We start from the raw sequence: 22,310 nt of genomic DNA on the forward strand, positions 1-22,310 counted from the left end.
AGGGGTTCTCATCCCCTGTGATCCGGGGCCATCTCCTCCGGGTTCAGGAGGAGCACAGCACAGTGGGAAGAGCAGCAGAGACAGAGGCACAAACAAGGCACCATCACGTCTAGAAATGGGCTGCTGAGGTCCTCTGTGCACTCGATGTGTCCAAAGTCAAAAAAGGATATTCGGAGAAATAAATCCTTTTACCTGTTCACTGCCAAGTTCACTTGTTCCAGGAACTGGGATATTTCATAATAAAAATGGAAATAAAGGCCAAAAATGAAGCAATGGTGGTGTTTCTTCAAATGGATTCTAAATTCAGGCAATCGATGTATTTTACTCAGGCCTAGTTCTATTTCTGTCTTTATTCAATCTATCAAGTTTTAAGATAGTCCTTCATAGATGGCAAATTATTTTTAGTTCCTTTAATATTCATAAAAGTTGAATAGTGCTCTAAAAGTTATTCATACTAAATGTCTATTCTTTTTTTTGTCTAACTAATTTCTAAGGTAAGTCTGCATTAAAATATATTTGAATAACAAAGATATACTTAGTAATGAAAACTACCACTAACTGATTAATTCGAATGGACATACTTTTAAGTAATATTGATCTGCATTAAATTCCCATACAGGTTTCCTCATCAAAGTACAAATGAAGTAACCGCCTTCGTAAATATTTAATATGGAAAGCACTTACAGGAATCAGTGATACAACATTCCTATTTGCTTAGTAAGCGTCCTCACAGGTCACTTCGTATCATGCATATATATACTTTTTAATCCTCATCCAGGGAGATTTTTTCATTGCTTTAGAGAGACAGGATGGGGGGAGAAAGAAAAAGAGAGAAAAAGGGAGAGAGAAACATCAGTGCAAGAGAAAAACATCGGTGGGTCGCCTTCTTGCTCACACCCCGACTGGGGATCGAACCCACAACCTGGGTATGTGCCTGACTGAGCATCGAACTCGTGACCTTTCAGTCTGCAGATGATGCTCCAACCAACTGACCCGTACAAACAAGGGCATATCAGGCTTATTAATTTATAATAATGACTGTTAGAATTATCTGAAACTTGAAAGTTAAGGGAATGATTCTAATTTGAGTATCATTTCATTTCACTTGTTTACTCCAGACAGCACAATATCTGATTCATATATTTTTGGTTCGGTGCGTATAATAAAACAAGATCATTTCTCAGTGCTTGCTTGAACTCCTCATGCTGGTTGTCTAATCTGTCACCCTGTTTATGAAATTATGGGCCAAGTGATCAGAAACTGGGTGTGGTCAATAATATTGAAATAACTGTCTTTGCTAACACAAGACACCTCTGAAGTGTTCCTATGAATGATTCCAGTTGCTGTGGTGAACTTTTTATTAATAACCCCATCAAAAAATCCATGGACAGTTATGACCCAAAAGGCAACTACCTAATGTGTAAAACTAGACAAATCTTTAGCTTTTGACAACATGAATGTTACAGAAATATTTATGATCCAAAAACTTACAGTGATTTATCAGTGTTGCCTTAAAATATGTTTTGTCTGTTTGAGTAGTTGCTGTTTTCTCTGTTTAAATGATTGGCCAACATTTGGAAAATGAAAGGAGAGTTATTCACAGGCGTTACTCTGGGGGTTGATAAGCGGAGTGCATGTGCGTGAACTCGTGTGTGTGACAGTGCACACTTCTGGCCGTCATGGATTTCCTCCTCCTCGCTAAACATGTATTGGGTCTTGTCTTGCAGATGACACGGGCTGTCCTAGCAGCCAGTCAGTGTCTCCTGTGAAGACGCCCTCGGACACTGGGAACAGTCCTGTGGGCTTTCCCCCGGGAAGTGATGAAGACTTTACCAGGAAGAAATGCACAATTAGAATGGTTGGTGACGGAAGCATCCAGTCAGCGCGATATAAGAAGGAACCCAAGTCAGGCCTTGTAAAGCCAGGTAAATGCGCTTATATTCATGTTGTTATTGGCAGGGTGTGACCAGGGTGATTTCACATCTGAAGTGAAACACCTGCGTATCAAGATGGGGAGCATTAATGCTGGACCTGGTACCCAGAAACCCCTGTTTTTTAAAAAGGAGGTGGGGGCGAAGAGTGGAGTATTTTCTGTACTGTTGTTAAAAATTAAGAACAATGACATGCACATATTCTAGAGACAGAGCCAAGTGGAAAAAATGTAAACTGGATGATCTGGCTTTTAAACTCTATAGTTAATGCCAACATAAATTATATTAAGAAGATACTTGGTACCATCTGAAGTGCCTGCAGATTATGAAAAGAGCAGGTTATCTTGATGCAGATCTTTAGGGCTGGACACACTTGCTGGCCTAGTTAGTTTATTTGTTCTAAAGATTGACATTTGAATATGATGTTAGATGTATAGAGATATTCAAGAATTACAAAATATTGAAAGTTGTGAGACGAAATGGTGATCACTATTGTATTGGATGGGATGCCATGAACATTGAAAGGGTTGATTCTCAGAATTTGAGATGTATAAGTAAATATTTTGTATCTGAGAAATGTATGCAGTAAGTGAGCAAATACAGTTTTAGTGAAACTGAAGTTCTAACTTTAAAGTAAAAGAACATGAGCGTGGCATTGTGAGAAACCTCAATATTGCATATTTTCTTTAACATCCCATTATACTATACATATTCATGAACCCAGAAAGACAGATTAGCAGCTTGCATGAGTCCTCGTTTGTCTTCTGTTTTTGTTTGGTGGTGACATTATTGTGCAAGGAGCTACAGACAGCTTTATTTCAGGGGAGCTGCAGCTCGGTCAGGGGTCCTTTTCCACTGGAAGGTCCTGTGTCCTCTTCCATCTCTGTCTGCTTTTGTTCTCCCTGAATAATTGATGTACACAGTGTGCCTTAATGGATTATTCTTCATCTTGCACTTCAGTCAACCAAAGAGAACGTTGTTTAGTCTCAGAGCACACCTTAAACTGTGTGAAAAAGAACCCCTGTCTTTCCTAGGCTCTGGATAAATGTTAGTCGTGGTGAATTTGTTCATAGTCCATTTCTTGGAATCATATAAAAAAGAAAGGGAATGATACACAGCAGGGAAGACAGCACATGAAAGAGAAGGACGGATCTTATAAAAAGGGTGTTGGGTTCTCTCAACACACAGGATGGAGGCAATGAGGTAAAGAATGTCATGCCATTATAGACAAATAAAACCATTACCTTGTGTACTGTGAGGGAGGAAAATAATTTTCCTTCTATTTTTCTTCTGACTGGTCTAATAATCAAATCGACATGAGACAGATTAAGAGGAGAAAATTACCAACTTGACCACATACGTACATGTGGGGGTTCCCTAAGGACAGGAGACCCCTGGACAAACCAGGCAGGTGAAGCTTATATGCCCTTCTGGACAAAAGAGAGGGAGGCAGGGATCTGAGACTTCAGAGGGAAAGTAGGCAACTCACAGGATGAGAACCAGCAAATACTTGGTAAACAAACTCTTGCGAGGTCACTCGGAAACAACGGGATGCAGAACGAAGTCTAACAAACAGCCTTTGCAGGGTTCTCAGGTCTGCTACACTTAGATTGTATTACACTAGAGTGAATAGCTCCCCTCCTGTAAGCAGATTTTTCTATCCGAGTTCCTTTATGTAGGTGAGGGGGAGGTAAATGCTTTTCTTGCCTCTTCTGTCTTAAAAATACCCAGCTTAAAAATAATGTTTCCCCAAAAGGCATATTTCGGGTGGCAAAACTTTCCCCTTGGTACCCAAAGACAAGAACTGCCTCCCTCCTTCATCTCAATTGTCCTTTAGAGATAATGAGATATAATTCACGCACCATAAAATTCACACCTTCGAAGTGTACAATTCATTAGTTTTCAGTGTATTCAAAAGGCTGTGCAAACCTCATCACTAATTCCAGAACATTTTCATGACCCCCGAAGAAGCCCCGTGCCCATCAGCAGACACCCCGCACGCTCCCTTTCTCCGGGGCCCTGGCAACCACTGACCTAGTCTTCTCTGTCTCTGTGGATCTGCCTGTTCTGGACACTTTGTGTAGGTGGAATCATACAACTTGCAGCCTTTCGAGTTTGCCCTCTTGTTTTTGAGGTTCATCATTGTAGCACTTTTGTTCTTTTTATGGCTCAGTAATATTCTACCATATCGATATACCATATTTTTAAATAGACTTTCTGTTTTAGCAAATTTAGTTTCATAGAAAAGTTGAGCAGGGAATACAGAGTTCCTAGGTACCCTCTCACCAAAGCTACCTCCAGCTTCCCCTGCTATTAACATCTCGCCTAGGTGTTGAGATGTGCCACATTTGGTTTCTCCGTTCACGGCTGAGGGACATTTGGGTTGTTTCTACTCCTTGGCTATTATGAATAATGTGCTATGAACATTCACGTTCATGTTCTTATATGAATATGCATTCAGTTCTCTTGGTTCTATATCTAGGAATAAAGTTGTTGAGTCATAGAGTAACTTCATGTTTAACTTTTTGAGGAAATGCCAAACTGTTTCCCCAAATGGCTATACCATTTTACAATGTATGACAGTTTCTCTGCTTCCCTCCTTGTTAACAGCTGTTATTGCCTATCTCTTTAGTTATAACCACCCTAGTGAGTATGAAGTGGTACTTCATTGTGCTTTTTAATTTACATTTCCCTGGTGGCTAATGATGATGAGTGAGTGTCTTTATGTGCTCGGTGGCCATTTGTTTATCTTCTTTGAAGAAATGTTCTCAATTTTCCTTTTACCTGGGAGTAATCACCAACAGAATCTGCTTCTCTGACACATGGGATGTAAGTTGAAGAGCAGGAGCTCTGTTATTAAACTCCTGGTACCCAGGGTCAGTGAATGTTGGGATGCTCAGTCAACACTTGTTGACCTCAACAGTAAAGGTGGACTCTGGGATTGAGAAGATAAAATGTGCTGGAAAAAATGTCAGCTTCATGGATTGCTAAGAAAAAGTAGATTCGTTTGTGAAAGTAATGTAGGATTTGAGTGCAGCCAGAAATTATTTCATTTTTGTTATCTACCCCATATAGAAAAAACTCAGTTTCAATGGGAGTTAAGATTATCATTGACCTTCCTTGTCCTAATGACCACAATAAAGAATAATCATGTTGATATAAGACGTAAAACCCTGCATGTATACACAAAAGTCACAGCTAGCAGGTCCATGATCCTGCTAATGATTAGACACTTCTCTTTCTGAGGATGTTTAAAGCCTTAGATGTCCACAAAGAAAAAGCAGACAAAAAGAAAAAAGGAAGGGAGAAAAAGAGAGGAAGGAAGGAAGGAAGGAAGGAAGGAAGGAAGGAAGGAAGGAAGGAAGGAAAACAGTTGTTCTTAATGCTGTTCTGAATCTTGGATCTTTTGAGAATTGTGAAGGCCATGGACCCACATTCTAGAAGAACACTCCTATGCAAAATACTGCATTTGATTTCTGAGATTTCATGGATCTCCTCTGTCAGAATTTATGGATCCCAGTGACCCTCACCCAGGGACAAACCCTGACACACCACTGTTGTCAACTGCTTCTAACGTCATTGCTGATGGGTGTACATATTAGGTAAGCAGGAAGGACCTTGTGATCTTTCTATTTGTTTGCATTTAACTAGGATCAAAGGGATCCCTAAAGTTTTGTTGTTGTTTTTTGTTTTGGTTTTTAGTTGCCTAAAATTCCTAATGTCATCACTGAAAATGTTGCTCAGGCATTTGGATGGGATCCAATTCTGTATAATAAGCTCTTTGTATTTAGAAAAGTCTGCACCATGACCTATAGTTCTCTGAACTTTCAGCAGAATAAACCTGTCAGTCGTATAAATATGAAGAGAGGAAATCCTGGAAATGTGGCCCTTGGATGACTCAAAAATTTGTCAAATGCAGAGACATAGTCTGTTAACCATGAGAAGACACTGCTGTCAGGTTAAAATGTCCCATCTCCTCCCTGGCCCCAAGTGGCCATCTCTTCCCAGCCCAAACTGATCTTGGTGTGCACACTCTACTTTTTTTAAAAATAAATCATCTCATTAGAACCAACACCACTTTATTAAAATAGCAAGCAATTAGTGTCTCTGAGACAGATGCTCAGGGGCCCTTGAATGTTAAATAACATGAGCCCATTTAATTTTAGGTTTGTTGTTCTAGATTCTAGAAAACTGAGGTTCACCTCAGAAAGGAGTTATTGAAATGTCCCTTTGGTCATTAAGAGAAAGAGCTCGTCATGTTGACTCTATCCGATGCAGAAGGAAAAGGGAGCTATGTCACGGGCTGCCGGGAAGGGCTTGTGAAGGCGCGCTGTGCAAGCCGGCCCCCTTCCAGCGGGGCACAGTGGCGCCTGCAGCATGACGCCCGCCTTCCTCCAGGCAGGACTCCTCCTGGAACTTCTTAGAGGCAGTGACAGTGAGCCTTCTGTCATTTGGCTGCTGTCAATGCCTGTGCATGTTTAATTAAAAATTGCCACCAAAGAGTGAAAGCAAGCATCCCTACAGTCCAGTTGGATGATGACTCTAGGCTTTCCTTTTATTTACAAGTCACTTTAGCAGACATTCAAGCTGAACCTCCAGAGCTTAATATGCCGTCTGCCATATAGTAGTTAGGTGTCCAGTAAATACTGGACTGAGCAATGGAGTGTCCACTTTGTGCAAAGAGTCATGTTTCCTGTGGGAGGAGCGTTGGGAAGAGGTAGTCAAGGTAACTTCACTGTCACCCTTCTCTTAGGGAGCTTATAATTGAAGGAAAAGACCATGCGATTAATCTGGCACAGTGCGGATGAAAAGGAAAGGAATGAAGGTATTCCAACTGGGAGCTTTTTGAAGACTCTGCGCTGGAAACATTTCTTTTCCCAGTGCTCCTCCTATGTTTAGTTTGCAGTCAGTTTTTCTGCAGAGGTTTTTTTACTCCGAAAGGAAAGGCCTGCTTTGGATTACTGCTAGCACCTCGAATGACATTCCTGGGCCTCCTGTGCGGCTCGATTTACTACTTGCGGAGTACTGTACCTCACCGTAGAGAATGAAAAGACTCAGTGTCATTGTTTTACAAAGAGAAGCACCAAATACTTTCTCCGGAGCAGAGGAGGCAATTACACAATTTAAGCAAGTAATTAGAAAAATGTGAGAGGAAAACAGCAATACCACCCATGATTAAGGAGATAGGTAAAGAGCAAATCATTGGGGTCACTTCAGATGAAAAGAAATCCACGTTTAGAGACTGAAATGTTGGATTCTGTATTTGAAAGATGCCAGCGATATTTTTTTGTCAGCGTTCAAACTAAGTTAGTATTCTTTTGTCCTCAGATACCATCCAGGCTACTGAAATTGGAGGCCTGGCCAGATGAACTATAATAACCTCACAACAATAACAGAGGCTCAGTTCCTTTAAAAAAACAAAACTGTTTCTCACATTCAGAGGCGTTTGCTAGAAAACCCAGAAGGGCACCAACTAGGTTAGTGACTAATTAACGCAGGTTCCCTGATAGTGGTTCTTTCCCACACAGCCAGGTAGCCTACAGATGTTCCCGTGCTTATCACAGGCATTGCTTTCACTTCAAAGTTCTGTGAAATGAGAGCTACACAGCTTAGCTGGTAGAGGCCATTCTTAGAACAACTTAGCTACCTGCAGGCGAGTTGAGAGCTTGGAGTTCACACGGCTTCTCCCCAGGTTACCCAACTTGTCCTATCTTGGGAAAAAAGTTGGGGACAGAGCACACTTTCTAATGACCAGATTCTTAAGTCCGGCCTCCTAGGTCCAAATCTTCATACCACCACTTTATAACTGTGTGCTCTTCAGCTGTTTGTTTTTGTCCTGAAACTTTGTGGTCAGCCTCTGTAAAATGGGCTGTTGTGAAGATTAAATAGAATAATGAATGTAAAGTGCCCGGCATGAGAACTGACACGAGTAATTCCTCAGTAAATGTTAACAGTGGTCATTGGCAGCTTTAACAATAGATGGGTCACAAGTTCAGTGCACTTTATTTATGAGAAAACCCTTAAGACGCTCTTACACCAAACTTAAGTTTATCTGAAGCAGCATTCTGGTGCGCCATGTTATTCCAGTTCACGTGGATCAGGAGGAATGTTTGCGAGCAGACACTGGGCAGAGGACACCTTGACAGCTGATGGGCTGACAATGAGGAAGGAGATAGGAAAATATGAAAGAGCAGACAAAACCCACTAAAATGCATTTACGTGTTTAAATGCTTCGTAGCCCCCAGTGCAGTCATTAAAGTTCTAGAAGCAGAGTCATTATGATGGTGAAGTCGACAGAAAAGGATGTGTGCGATGGGCGCAGAGCAACGTCTTGAGCCTCAGGGAAATGTTTTCCTAGAGTGGATAAACTAACCTCATGCCCACAGAGAAAATTCTGGTTCAGTGGAAGCTTTCTGCATTCTTGGCAAGGCGTTATTTTTCTTGTAGTTTGTAGTTGTGCTCAGAGGTGTTGCAGCATCTAGGCCCAGCCTTAAGTAAGGCCATGCCCTGCTTTGGAGGCTGAAATCCTTCTGAAAACATCTGGAAGGACATATTACATGTAGCTGTGGGCTTGGATACCACTCTGAAATTGGATTTAAAAATTTTTAGCTAATATTTATTGAGCATTGACTGGCCTAGGCAAAATTCCAAGCACTTCCTTCAGTGCTAGAAAGGGATATCATTACCTCCTGTTTTACAGGTGGGGAAAGGGGCATAGAGAGGTTAAGTAACTCATCCAAGGTCACACAGCTGGTAAGCGGATTTTAAACAGAGTAAGTAGGCTTGCTCCTAACTCCTGCCCTTGCACTGGTTGTCCAGTCTGTCTTCGAAGGATTGATCTGAAGAGAGTGAATATCAAGGAAGATCTGTTGACAAAGGACTGAAAGTATTTTTCTATAATGTTTGTATAGCCCTAACAATTCTTATTAATTTTTATAAATTAGTGGATACCATCCATATGTAGATTATGCTGGCTATTGCTGGAAACAAAATCAATGAACCCTAGTGGAACCTCAACGAAATACAAAGAGCTGAACCCATAAGGCGGTTTCGATGCAGATCGGTGCAGTGAGCTGGGGGGATGTGAACAGCGAAGGAATGTTAAGGTCTTGGGTGTTGCCCCCTTAGCTGGGAACTCGTCCTTGCTCTACTAGTCAAAATGCTTGTGTGCTGCTGCCATGAAAATACGTTTGTGTTTATGTCACAAACAAAGATCATTGGACTTAGTCCAGCTAAACAAGAGCTCTTGCCTTGATACTGAGATGGCTCTCTGGAACTTTCTCTCACCCCGAGAGAAGGAAACCTCACCCAGGATGGGGCAGAGACTGCTCCATGGTGGACGGTTGCGGGGCCCATCACTCTTCCCCAGCAGAGCACAGCCAGACCAGTGAAATCCAGCTGAACTGCGATGTGTGGACTTAGTGTTTATCTTTGGGGCCGGGTCACTTATTTACGCTCGTGCCTTTCTCCCGTCTGTTTCCATGGTGCCTCCAGGCAACGTGATGCTGCCAAGTGGCCCGTTAATGTTTCCCCCTGAGCATCAGTGAATTGTAACCCTCTTCTCCCTGAAGGTGACTGCCGCCCAAGTCCAGGGATCACTAGGTTTTACTGCATGTACAGTGTTCTAGCCACCCACTTGGCACCTGCCGAGTGCTCACTACGTGCTCTAACGTGTTGAGAACGAAGCCCTGTAGGGCTGTCACACAGAGCAGATGCTCCAGTGGACCACACACCATTGTCCGACATATTTATCAGCTGCCAGCGTGCAAGAAATACACTTGGAAACCTCTTTGACACACAAACTCATAACCCAAGAGCTGTAAATCATGCAGATATGTGATCTTTTTTTTAATTGAGGAGGAGAGCTTGCTGAAGAGACTGCATGTAAAGGCAGAGGCATAGTTAAGGAGATACCACATGGTATGATGAAATAGTTGGCGCTGGCCACAGCTTGGAGCCATTCCACATCATTCAGGGCACCAGAAGGGCTGAGTTACCCAGATCCCAGATGGAGGGAACTCCCAGGCTGTGTGTGAAGAAACTGTGCCCTTTCCCTGACAGGTAAGGAGCCAGAGGGGTAAACACCTGACCTCGCTGTCTTCTTTGTCACTATAATTCATTGTGTGGCATTTGGGTGTATTGAGAAAAAGTTATGTGTTGAACAACATAGTGCATTCATTTAGATGGGTCTTCCCATCTACATGGGAAGTGGGTCTTCCCCCACCCAACCTGCAGCAGCGATAAGCTATGTGACTGCAGGTCGTGGGTGAGTGAGGTCGCACGTCCTGGCGTCAGTGGGTTTACATTCTGGTGCAGAGTCTGGAATGTGTGTGGCCTTGCACGAAGGTGGTCACTGTGTCCGGGTTTAAAGGAAGACTTTATACTCCTGACGGAAGGAAAAACCTCTTACTTCCCCACGAATAAGTTTTCTGCGAAACCCGGGTTCGATTCCTCGCTGTACGATGACTAGCTTGCGCCCGTTCACACGACGTATGTGTGTTCAACACTGACTGAGTGCTAATGCTGCCGTTCCACGCGTTAAGAGTGGAGGAGTGAAAATCCAGATGAGATAAAAAATCCATCTGGAAAATCCAGATGTTCTCATGGAGCACGCCTTTAACACGGGGAGATGGCTGACACACAGGCGGACACACAGGGTGAGTCTGGAGAGTGACAAATGGAGCAAGGCAAGGCTTGTAGACAGTGACCGGGAACGGGCCAGGGAGGGTCTCGGAGGTGACCTTTGAGCTAAGAAATTAGGCAAATTCCTCACCCTCAGGGAAGGTTGGGGTGGGGGCGGAGGGGAAAGTGGTAGCGGGTGAGGTCTGCGTTGTTGGTGCGTTGTTGGTGGTGGGGCACCACCGGAGGGGGTTAAGAATACGGACATAATTTAAGTTTTCCGTTTGGCATCCTTCTGGCTACTCGGGAGCTTGGATCATCCGCGGATGGGGCTGGAAGCAGGCGCACTAAGTTTAGACGGCTTTGGAAGGAGGCAGTGAAAACAGGAAAGTACACGGTGGGCAAAAGGAGGTTTACAGGGGTACATATGGAAAATAATACAAAACTTAATAAATAACACAAGAATAAACTCAGTGTTTCATGTTCTCACGACTGTAAACCTACTCTTGCCCACCCCTGTGTATGGATACAATGTATAGGACAGAATATAAAGTGTTCCATTTTCCTAATGAGATTTAAAATGTTTTATTTTATTTTACCTTGCTAACTCAAGTAAGCCTTTAGAGAGATGAATGAAATAGTCAGTGTCTGATGGGTTTTTCTTTGTTATTTTAGTTAAACATAGGTACACTCTATTATTAATTTAGAAACGTTGAGTTTGTTAGTCATAGTTAATATAAAAGATTTAATTCTGTCTTTCTCATGTCTGGAGCTACTGCTGCTTTTCAACTATCTGTCTTGGCTAGAGCAGACCGTCTTCACTTGAGCCAACCTGTGTGGTAGAAAGCAGTGCTGAGTCCGTGCCTAGGGCCCATTTTCTAGACAAGTACTGTGAGGGTACAAGTTAAGTTACTGTAAAAAGAGACCCACCCAAACACAGGTGTTAAAACTGAAGGGAAATGTATCTGTCTCTTGCAAAAACAGCACATAGGCACCTGGGTGATCCAGGCTGGTGGGAAGACATGTCACTGACTGTCACCTACCAGGCAGAAGGAAGGGGGAAAGGACCCCTCACCCAGGACACAGATGTGGTGTATGTCATTTCCAGTCATATCCCAGGACACCTTAATCACCTGTTATCATGGAAGAGAGAGAGCGTGGAGGTGGACGTTGGAGGACGCGTAACAGGTTGTCACAACATCTGTGCCCGGTGTGGGGACAGCCGGCATCTGAGTGTCCTTCACCATCCAGAGCTACTCAGTTCCTGAGTTCACTTAGCAAGGGATGAGGGATTTTCTGATCTCTGCAGCCTGTCCCTGGACTGTATTGCTGTGTGAGTGCTCTTTAAAGGTCTGGAGGAGTCAAACCACGGGAATGGTTAAGAATCTGCTTGTCACTTTTTTTGCCCCCCTTCCTATGGAGCAGCCCTAACGGTGGGCCTCCGAAGGCAGACGCACTGAGCACCGATTGGGGTCAGTTCAGATTGATGTGTCTTTTTGAAATGGGGACTCTGTTCAGAGAGAGTAATTATAAAGGGAGCTCTACAATAAGAGACTTTGGAAGACACCAAAGTAAAGGGACTTCTTTTCTGGGATGTGTGGGAGGTGGCTTCGCACCTTGTATTTAGACATTGAGGACAGTGGATGAGGCCCACAGCAGAGCGGTGGGGGGAGGGGAGTGGATGAGTGGAAGGGTGTCCTTTGTAACATAAGGAGATTTTTTTTCTTTTATAATATGGAGGAATAAGGAATACTTAGCCTTTTGGGGTTGCTGTGAGAATCATAAAATATGTTCGCTATGTAGCAGACTCTGTTTACCACATACATTCTGCACAGCACTAAGAGGTACACATGCCCATCCTGTATTTTTTGCAAAAATCCGTGTCCGTGTTTGGGAGGAAGCTGGGTTTGTCAAGACAGTGTTTGCCTGGGGCACAGTACGCGCCCGGTAAGTGATCACTGTCATCACTTTTATAAAGTGAGAGCTGAGGCAAGTTTCCAAACAGCACAGCTTTAAGGCACTTGAATGTCCACTCGCTCCCCTGCCTACGTGGTCCCATTTTGTCACACCTACCTCCTTAGTAAGAATCATGCTGATATAATGGAGGCCTTTGGGGGAAGCTTAATAAACGTGTTTACTCTAAGCAAACCTGTTTGGAAGGAATATGCCGGCAGTTGTCCCAGAGAGCCCCCAATTCTGTCCCCTCTACACGACAGAGCCCTCCTGTCTCTCCCTCCTGGAAGCATGGTGGAGTGCCTTGCATATCTAAATAGCTGGAATTCAAGGAGTACACCAAGCCTTCAGCTCAAAGCCTCACAGGCTTGCCATTAAATTTAGGAATGTGTGGGGTTTTGATATAATTTCTTCTGTGCCCATTGGGATGTAATCATTGTGGAAAGATTCTAAGTGTTTTATTCCAACATCGTCAAAGGATTAGCCTTGACCGTTGTGTAGGCATTTACTTCCATTTGACAATCTGGTATTTCTTTAAATGCTTTGTGTCCATTCATGAGGGCGCTGGTTCCATTTGAAATGCTGCAGTCACCAGGGAGAAGCTCCTGTGCTCTCCCCTGATTGGCTGGCCTTCCCTCTGCCTCCTGTTGCTATGGTGCCCAGCAGAGTAACTTCCTTGCCCTGCACATGTAGGAGGCTCGGTCTCCATGGATACCCCACTCTGAGACTGTACTCCACGGAGGGATGAGCTGCACACACTGTATTTCTGCACAAGACATTCCCCAGCCTGTGGTGGGAGGCTGTTTGCAGAGGCAGTGTTTGCCATGAAAGTCTACGGAGCTTACCTTCTAAGTAAGTAGCATTAGTCACAGTAAGTAAATGATTATGTTGGATCACAGAGGGTATGCTCTTTGTGTGCATGTGTGTGCAAAGTTAGCTGTGGCAGGCTAAAACTGTTGCCTAAAAACCAAATTTGCAACTCTGCCTTTCAGACAGCCTGAATGCAGAGTCGCTAACTAAACTCTTAAAAAGACACACTTATACTATTTTCCATAACCCTGGTCATAGGGGAGCCTGTGCAATTTGAAGCCAAACCAAAAAAAAGAATGACCACGAAATGCTTACATTTTCGAATGTTCTTCTAACCCTGAGTAGTGCATGCTGCATTTGCAAATGCAAAGCCTGGCCTTAGCCAGTGGATGCCGTGGGAATAGATGAGCACAGCCCCAATTAATGCTAATTGGCGCTGCCCGTCGTTTGCAGTGGGCCTCTGGGTAGGCTGAGACGCGATGTATTTATTATCAGGAGAGAGCCTGTTCACGTGATCATGCCCGCTGCCCGCCGAAAGATGAGCAGTACACAATGAGTGTGGAAATTATTCAGAGCACATCTCTCCGGCCAGTTTTAATTTCCTTTTCTCATGTGGCATCCACTAGAAATTCTGAAACTCTGCCATGTTCATGGAAGTGGGATGTGGGAGAGTTTTCCTTTTATTAACTGATTCGATCTGACACTTCCTCTCTACTGTACATTCCAAGAACATAAGGGTTGGGTTTGCAGTTGTAAAACACATGAGTCATCTTAAAGGGATGTTCATCTGCTGGGCAAATGATGAACGCCGGTGGTGTGACAACTAATCGCAACCTCAGCTCCAGTTCAGTAACTTTAAGACTGTGTAGAATTTAGGTTTTTAGGTGGTCCACAGTAGAGACCTGGCTTCTAGCAGCTGTCAACGAAAGCAGGCTGTGTCCTGCATTGGTAGAAACAATGATGTTGATCGTATTAAGGAGTAAGCACCAAGTATTATGTTAGGTTGTACATTTATTTTCTGTACTCGTGACCATTCAGGCACAGGACAAGCAGTGCCATGTCATCTTTTCCAGCTGTTACTCATGGGTCAACTGTAATTGCCCACGGTGGTGGAAGGGTACCGCCCTTGAAGAATGTGAGCATACTGACGACGGCTCTGGCTCTGCCTGTGTCATTGGGGTCAAGTTTTAGGTCATTGCCTTGCCTTTATATTTTATAGACATAATTTCCCCCCAAGAGATGAACAGGGGTACCCAGTCCACTCCGTAGAGATCATGGCTTTGCAGACTAGAAACAGGGCTCGTGATACCCCAAAGTTCTTTACCTTACTCATAGTGCCCCCTTCCCCTTTCTCAGTGTGTCTGTCTGTGAAAAGCAGCAAAGTATGGATCTTTTTATCAGCCTTAAAATATATCTGAGCTCCTTCTGAAGCCGTTTCCTCATCTGTAAAGTGGAATAATAATAGAACCTATGATATAAGGTTCCTTTGAAAACTCAGTGGCTTAATCGATGGCACGTGGCCTTCAGTACGTCCCAGCTGCCGCTGTGTTATGCCTGCCGCACGTATCGTTGTCATTTCCGCAATGCCATGTAGTCCAGAGAGGCCGTCGCTGACGCTTGGGTAGTTTCTCAGTATTTACTATCAAATTTCCTACTAAATACTTACTAGGAGCCTAACTCTGTGTGTGGCATTCTGATGGGAATGATGGCATTTCATGCTCCTGAAAATGTAGCTAATGAAATTTGAGGGACGCAGTTAGTTTTCTCTTTTCAAATGTGTGGCTGTATGGTTTTGCTGAACCACTGTACACTTACGTAGTGAAATGCTTGCCAGTTAGTTTTGCTTCCAATAATGCAACAGTGACGTGGGCCAGCACAAGGGACAGGTGAGATAAAAGGGGCCAGGCCACCGAGCGACAGTCGGTTAATATTTATGACAAATTTAAAATGTGACAATTAAACATCTAGGTTCAGATTTTAAGCTCACTTCCTTTCCTGAAAGGATTTCTGTTCAGAGGTCAGTAGTGATATATTTTGAAACGAGAGCAGTTTCATTAAGTCGAAAGTTTAGGGAATGATGGGAGAGGAAGAGATAGGACATGATTGATTAATCTGTACAAAAATAGGCCCCACGCTGGGATGTCTCCTTTTGCACTAATTCCTTGTGGCATCTGAGCCAAAAAAAGTATAAACCACCACGTCACATGTGCAGAGCCTGCCGGTGCTGGCTTTCAAATGTGTGAAGAGTTTGACCCAGATTATATTTTGCAGCTTTATTCTTATTTCAATATCATTTTCGTTTTCCATTTCTTCTGTCTGCCATATTCTCTTCCTTCCATCTGTCTGCCCTGGGGAGACCGAGGCGTGTGCGGCACAGGCTGGACCAACTTACTTGAGAGGCAGGAAACAGGGGAGGCCATTGGTAGGATGTGATTGAAAATGTGGCCTCCGGAGGCGGGGCACTTGTGAGCAATGTATGTCCGTAAATGCTGCATCTATTTTGCTAAACATGATTTCAGATGTGCTATCACTCAGCTAAACAACTCAGAATAAAATAAGCCTCTTCCGAGGCAAAAACGAAGTGCTTAGCAACATCCCCGCTGCCATGGTGACCTTTTATCTATACTCAGCTGGTCTGTGGCCAAAATAATGCCCCACTTTCTGTCCACGGATGTTGTCATACAGGTGCACAGTCTGACGGCACACAGCTTGTCATGCGTATTAGGCGCTGGGGGCGGCTGTCATGAGTTGCGGGTCAGATTCTTCTGAACTCTGGGTTACAGTTCTGTTTGTCAAGTTCTTTTTCATCAGAGGGCATTCGTGGCATCCAGGGGGAAGCATGCCCCTCGTCTTGTGTGGCAGTGACATTATTCAGAGAAACCGGATCTTCCTGAGTCTTTGGCTTCTTGTCCTCACCCCTGTGGCTGAGATAGGCAGGCTCTGCAAGCCTCTGCCAGGAGGATCTGATTTCTGCCGGGACTACTGGCGGGCCTGACTGTTCTTGAAAGGCTACGCCTGAACCTGATACAGGGTGACTGCCTGACATCCAATGCTTTTCCCCTCCTGGTCGGTGGAACGAGTGGAGGATCTACGCCACAGGCAGAGAAGCGCTAGTGTGTGCAGTGCAGGGTCTGCGGGCGGTGCCGTCTGCTGCTGTCCTGCCAAGCTCAGCTCACCAGGCCAGCGAGGGGGTTCATCCGTGCTCAGCTGGGGTGTTTTTGAGTTTTGGATGGGATTCTCCAATTTAGCATTTCCACCCTTCCTTGTCTCTATAGTCTCAGCCACCACTGAACAGAACTGAACCTAGTGCTGCTACTCATTTGTTTTTCTCAACAAAGATTTATCATGTGCCTGGCAATGAGCCATGCACTGGGACACAACAGTCCAACAGGGGCTCCCTGTGCCTGGGTGACGTGTGTCTGGGGTGGGGGGAGTACAGGGTGCCGTGAATGCACAGAGGAGGACCGGGAACCCAGGCTTTGGGGGTCTGGGAAGCGGCCCAGAGGAAGTGACGCTGTGTTAACACTTAAAATGGGCAAAACCAGGTTTTCAAGTTAACAGACACTCGGGGATCTGAACTTTGCACGTCACTGCTATTAACTTACATACCATGCACTTAGAGGTTTTTAAAAAATTCTTTGTTATGGTTACCAAGTTATATTTAACAACTATCTTCTAGATGACTTTTCTCTGCCAGGACGTCTCCAGGACGTGGAGCATGTGTTTATTCTCTTTCTCCTTCTGTCTCGTTTTATTATGTTTTGTTTTGAGTTCATTTTTGATAGTTCCCTTGTTTCTTTTTACACATCGTGCATCTAGTGAGATGCAGAGAAAGACCATATGATACATATGATACATATGCAGTATAATGCAGCAGACACTGTGATCCCCACACCAGTGTAAGAGGTACCACCACCTGTACTACCGGCCGAAACTGCCTGTGGACTCTCCCGGAACCTACTCTCTGTCTCCCCCAAGAGGTAACCGCTGTATCGAAATGGGGGTTTTATCATTTCTTTGCACTCCAACATAATTTTACAACCTTAGGAATGCGTTGCTAAAAATAGGCTGGAATGCAATGCAAAATTTAAACAAGGAGCTGTGTTTCTCTGTCTTCATGTTTTCCGTAATTAGCACAGCGCCTGTAGCTTTGCAGGTGCTGCTACACATTTGTGAGCGGATGGCCGGGCCCCAGAGCCCAGAGGTATTTTGGCGACTCTGCCTGCCACGGGGAGATTGGAATGCCACTCCAGCGGGTTTGTTCATTTTGAGCCTTGTTACTTTGTCTTTGGGGGACGCTTTTTTGTAGGCTCCAGAAATTAGTCACGCAGTTTTTAATTGTTTGGGGGTATTTTTAAACTACCATTTCCTACTTCTCCTCTCCATTGTACCACCACACAAACCCCCCAGCTGTTCTAAAGAGAGTGGCCTTCACATTTTTATAATGGTCTGCTTTGCTTTCCCACTCTTCTTTGGCTTTTCATAGGACACCGGAGGGTGGAGAGAACAGAGAACATTGAGTCCACTTGAATTTAAAAGTTAACTTGTGTGGGGGGTGGGGCAGAGTAGTTGGGCAAGCAGCAGGTTGGCCTGGGACCCAGTGCTCTGTGCCAGATGTCACTCTGAGTTGAGATCCTAGGGAAGGCTCCCTTAAGCAAGTCCATGGAAATTCAGAGCATGATTTGTGTACAGAACATAATCTAATCGTGGGTGTGCTCCATTCTTTTGAAATGCTACAAAGCACCCAAGAATTAGAAGAGAGTGTTTTTAGAGGGACATTCGGAAACATTGTGTTCAGAAGCTTGAGAATTCAAATAGTTTTCAGTTGATAACAATGGTGTGAGGTGAAATGCAGGAGCTCACTGCCGGCAGCCCAGCTGGTTTGCAGAACTCCTTGTCTCTCCCCAACATGTACGCAGCTCCAGAAGGCGACAGTGGGTGTGTAGCGTCCCAGGTGAAGTCACCTCGCTGGGCTGGCAGTGGGTTCCCTGAGCCTTGAACAGGTGTCCCGGGGCAGGAGGGCGGGAGCTGTTCCACCTGCCTTGCACCTGTTTTCCTGCAAGCCCACCTCCTGATCCAGAATTCTCTGTTGTGCTGCCAGGCTTTCTCCTGGAAACATTTTCACATGACTTCATCATTCCCCTTCCTCCCCAATGCTCATGTGAGTTCCTTGAACACATGTCTGAATTAAAATAAACCCCATGAGGCCTTCCATTTCTCCATTTGCTCCTTTTGTTCGAACACTCTGCGCAGTTGCCAGAAATTGCCTGAATTTACCCAGCTTACTTGCTTTATTTTATTGACATTTGTCCTTGCAAATAAAAATTATTTGCATTAAAGATGGATTGCAGAGTGGTAAATCTAGCACTGGTCTTGGAGTATCTCAATCCATTCTGATTGGATTATTCGATTTTTCACATAGCCCTCAGGCAATATGAGAGGCATTTTCTTCCTTTCATTTCACAGAGGTAATTCCTGTTTTGTTTTTCCAGTTTTTGGTTGTACTGAAAACATATCTTCACTCACTCATTCTTTTATGTCATCAGCACTGCAGTTGAGTGCATGACATAAGATGTGGTGTTTCTTTTTTTAAAAAAAAAAAGATTTTATTTATTTATTTAGAGGAGAAGGAAAGGAGGGAGAGAGGGAGAGAAACATCACTGTGTGGTTGCCTCTTGTGTGTCCCCCGCTGGGAACTGGCCTGCAACCCAGGCATGTGCCCTGACTGGGAATCGAACCAGTGACCCTTTGGTTCCCAGCCTGTGCGCAATCCACTGAGCTACACCAGGCAGGGCAAGATGTGGTGTTTCTTAATGTGGAACTTACTTTCTTTTTTACCGTTTTCAATCCTTAGTGACATGGGGTTTTCAGTGGTTTTGAACCTGGGCAGTTCATCGTGTGAACCGCAGAGCTGCGTGGAAAGGGCCTCCCCTGGTCTGGGCTTCCTGCTTGCTGTACAGCCCACTTCCCAACCGTATCAGTCACCTGCCTTGCCCTCCAGAGTCCAGTCCCTCCTCCAGATACCGCTGCCTCGGTATCTCCAAAAAGCATCTGTTCCTATTAACCCCCTGTTCACATTTTGCCACGGATCCCTCTGGCCTTCAGAGGAAATGCCCTTGGCATAGGGTTCCCTGCTTCTCTGTAGCTGCGTGAGCGTGGTGTTCACATGCGTCCGCTCTCTGGGTACCACTCACCTTTTTGGCTGCATTTCTCATCAGGTCACTAAACAAGGGATTCGCTATATTATACATATTCATGGTTGTTTTTTCCCTCCATTTTTCAGTTCGTGGCATCCCCCTCACCCAAGGTCTGCTCCCTTCTGCACCTCCAACACTTGGGCATATGCTGCCTGGTACTCAGGGCCCATCTCAGGTGGCCCCAGCCCATGCCCCATTCCCTGCTGTCTTTCCTTCCCCATCACTTAGAGTATTTCTTCCTATTCCGTGTTCCCTGCTTCATATCCTGGTTGTTTGTCTGTGCAGCTCATCTCCTTAAAGGAGCCTTGAACACCAGAACTATACTTCTCCATGACCACCTCCCTCCCCTAGCCAGCGCCTTAGCGTATGCAAGGTTCAACACATCTTTGAAATGGGTTCAACTGAGTACCATGAATATCATCGTGGCTTCCAATTCTTAGATCTTTGTGAATTCTGGTCCAAGTTCCGAGCAGAGTGGGCAAAGAAGAAAGGAGGCCCTGGAGCCAGACAAGCCAGCTCTGCTGGTTGCCAGCTCTGCGGTTCAGCACACGTCTCATCTCCACCCAGGGCCTCGGCTTCCTCGTTCATACCCTGCATGTCTTAGAGAGGAAGGATTAAAGGAAAGGGCAGGTGGAGAGTTCTTGGCAGATTTGGTTTCTAATCCCCAGCGGCTGGTAACATTGGTACCTGACTCTGTCATTGGTCATATTAGTGATGCTTTCAAGGCTTGTATACCATTTGGGCTCCCACCAACACCACACCCCCCCTGTTTTCGTTCGTGTCATTAATAAAGCATGTTAAGTAGGATCAGGACAAGAACAGGGTCGGGTGACACGTTACTAGAGATTTCCCTCGAGGCTGACCGGCAGTCCATTAAATCCATTAGTCGACATCCTTTGGGGACTGAACTGGGCTGTCACCAAGGGCAGTGCTGTCACCGAGGGCACGTGCCAGCCTTGTTCATGTGACTCTTCATAAGTGTTTTGACAGAGTGCCCACTGATTCCACGCGCGCTGTGTGTGTGGCGGCCACAAGCCTAACTCTGTCAGAAAAGGAAGTGAATTGTGTTTCTTATCTGGCCATCGGTGAACTCTTGCTGTGCTTCCTTGCCATATTAAGGGACCTTTTCTATAATTTTACGGGACAAGAGCACCCAAGTTAGTACTTTGTGATCTTCAGAATTTATCCTTTTCTCTTCTTTGAAACCTGTTCTTTTTTGTCAAGCTGCAACCTCCTTCCTTTCTGATTTCTCAAAAATTAGTGGTGCTCTTTCCACAAGCATATCTGTCATTTCTCTGAGCACCCTGTCTTTCCTCTTTCCGTAATTATCCTTCTGAGTCAACAGTGTGCCAGGCGCTGCGCTCGGCTTTGGGAATACAGAGGTAAACGAGACAGATGTCTTGAAGGTTTTTGCCTGTTCAGTTTTAGTCTGAAAATGAATTGCAAGAAACTTGAGCATATGGGATAGAAGTGGGAGGGGAGGGAATATTTATCCTGATTGTCAACAGCAGCAATCTGTCACCCCAACCTACAGGGAGAGACAGGAAGGCAAGTCCACAGAGAGCCTTTCTGGGAACCATCGCTGGATGCCAAGAGTGGAGGAGCCTTTCATGCTTTGAAGTCTTTTAAGGTGACAGCACCTACTGCGTGTGTGCTAAATGCTGCATTAGACGTGAGATACAGTGGCCCTGAAGGAGCTGACAGTGCACTGGGACGTTGCATGCCATGTAATAAATGCTCGTAAAACTGTGGGTGAGTGAGAGTGGCTAGGATGGGTACCTCATTCCCTTCCGGAAGCAATTAAAGGTGGAGGCTAACCTCTTACCTGAAGGACAGGTAGGACAATAATCCAGGTAGAGGGAACAGCGGGTGTGAAGACTGGGCGTCTAGAGAGCAAAGCACCGCCTCCAGGAAGTGGCGATCTTTCTGTGGGCTGGGGCACAGCAGAGGAGGCAGGAGAGATTGTAAAGGGCTTGTAAACGATGCGTGGAGTTTGGGCTTTGTCTTAAGGACACTGCTGCTGTTAAAGGGTGTCCACAGGCGAACCACCTAGTGAGACTTGTGCCCTGGAGCAGAGTGGAAGATGGAGTGCTCAGAGCCCCACCAGCAGCCGGGACAGAGTGAGTGGCCATTTCATGACTCAGGGTGCTCAGCAGGAGGGCTGACTGTGGCCTGGGGCGGAGCAGTCACCATGGGAAGGAGCAGCCAGATCCCGGAGTTCCTAAACAGACAGATTTGAGCAGGTGGCTGTGATTAATAGTTAAATATGGGAAACCAGAACTATTCATTATACCTGTTCTCAGACTTCAGTGTGGGTGAAAGATCCTCTGAGCAATTTGTAAGAAATGTGGCTCGTGGGAATGACTCGAGGAAACTGCAATCGGCTGCTCTGGGGCAGGCGCCGGGAATCTGTGTTTCAGCCAACAGTTCGGTGACAGCGTTGCCTGGCCCTCAGACAACACCATGAAAAGCCCTTTCTGTGGATGTCTTAAAATAGCAATACTCCTAGGTGTATTCGCAGTATGTTAACTTTTCACTTAGAGTGGTGATTCAGTCTTATTATCTCTGTTGAAGGTAGGTGAATGGCTCAGCCCCCGGGGTCCATATGGAAAAAAAAGAGCGTCTCCTCACTGGTGTGGTCCGCGTTCCCTACTTACTGCTTTCTGGTACACGATGCCCCAGTAGAGCAGGGTGGTGACAACCTTTGACCCCTGCTGCAGACTGTAAATGAATTTTCAAGGGTTTCAGTAACAGCTCTGCCAAAGCATACACTTAAGGGGAAACCCCAAAATTCCCAACT

General features: G+C 45.0%; 1 protein-coding gene across 9 annotated transcripts in view; it reads left to right on the forward strand.

Annotated features, from left to right (window-relative positions):
• The window catches only part of SYBU (syntabulin), a 69,521-nt gene that overhangs the window by 23,926 nt on the left and 23,285 nt on the right, over positions 1-22,310 (forward strand). For 6 of the 9 annotated variants that reach the window (XM_037166921.2, XM_037166918.2, XM_053660851.1 and 3 more), the window contains one exon: positions 1,728-1,925. In XM_037166921.2, coding sequence (XP_037022816.2) covers positions 1,728-1,925 — 198 coding nt within the window. Of the gene's footprint in view, positions 1-1,727; positions 1,926-5,342; positions 5,534-13,196; positions 13,356-13,383; positions 21,141-22,310 lie in introns of those variants that run through there. The other 3 variants (XM_053660853.1, XM_037166922.2, XM_053660852.1) reach the window with 3 other exon arrangements.

The sequence above is a fragment of the Artibeus jamaicensis genome, unplaced genomic scaffold (assembly GCF_021234435.1).
Source record: "Artibeus jamaicensis isolate MK-2021 breed Jamaican fruit bat unplaced genomic scaffold, CSHL_Jam_final scaffold_916, whole genome shotgun sequence".
Taxonomy (NCBI): Eukaryota; Metazoa; Chordata; class Mammalia; order Chiroptera; family Phyllostomidae; genus Artibeus; species Artibeus jamaicensis.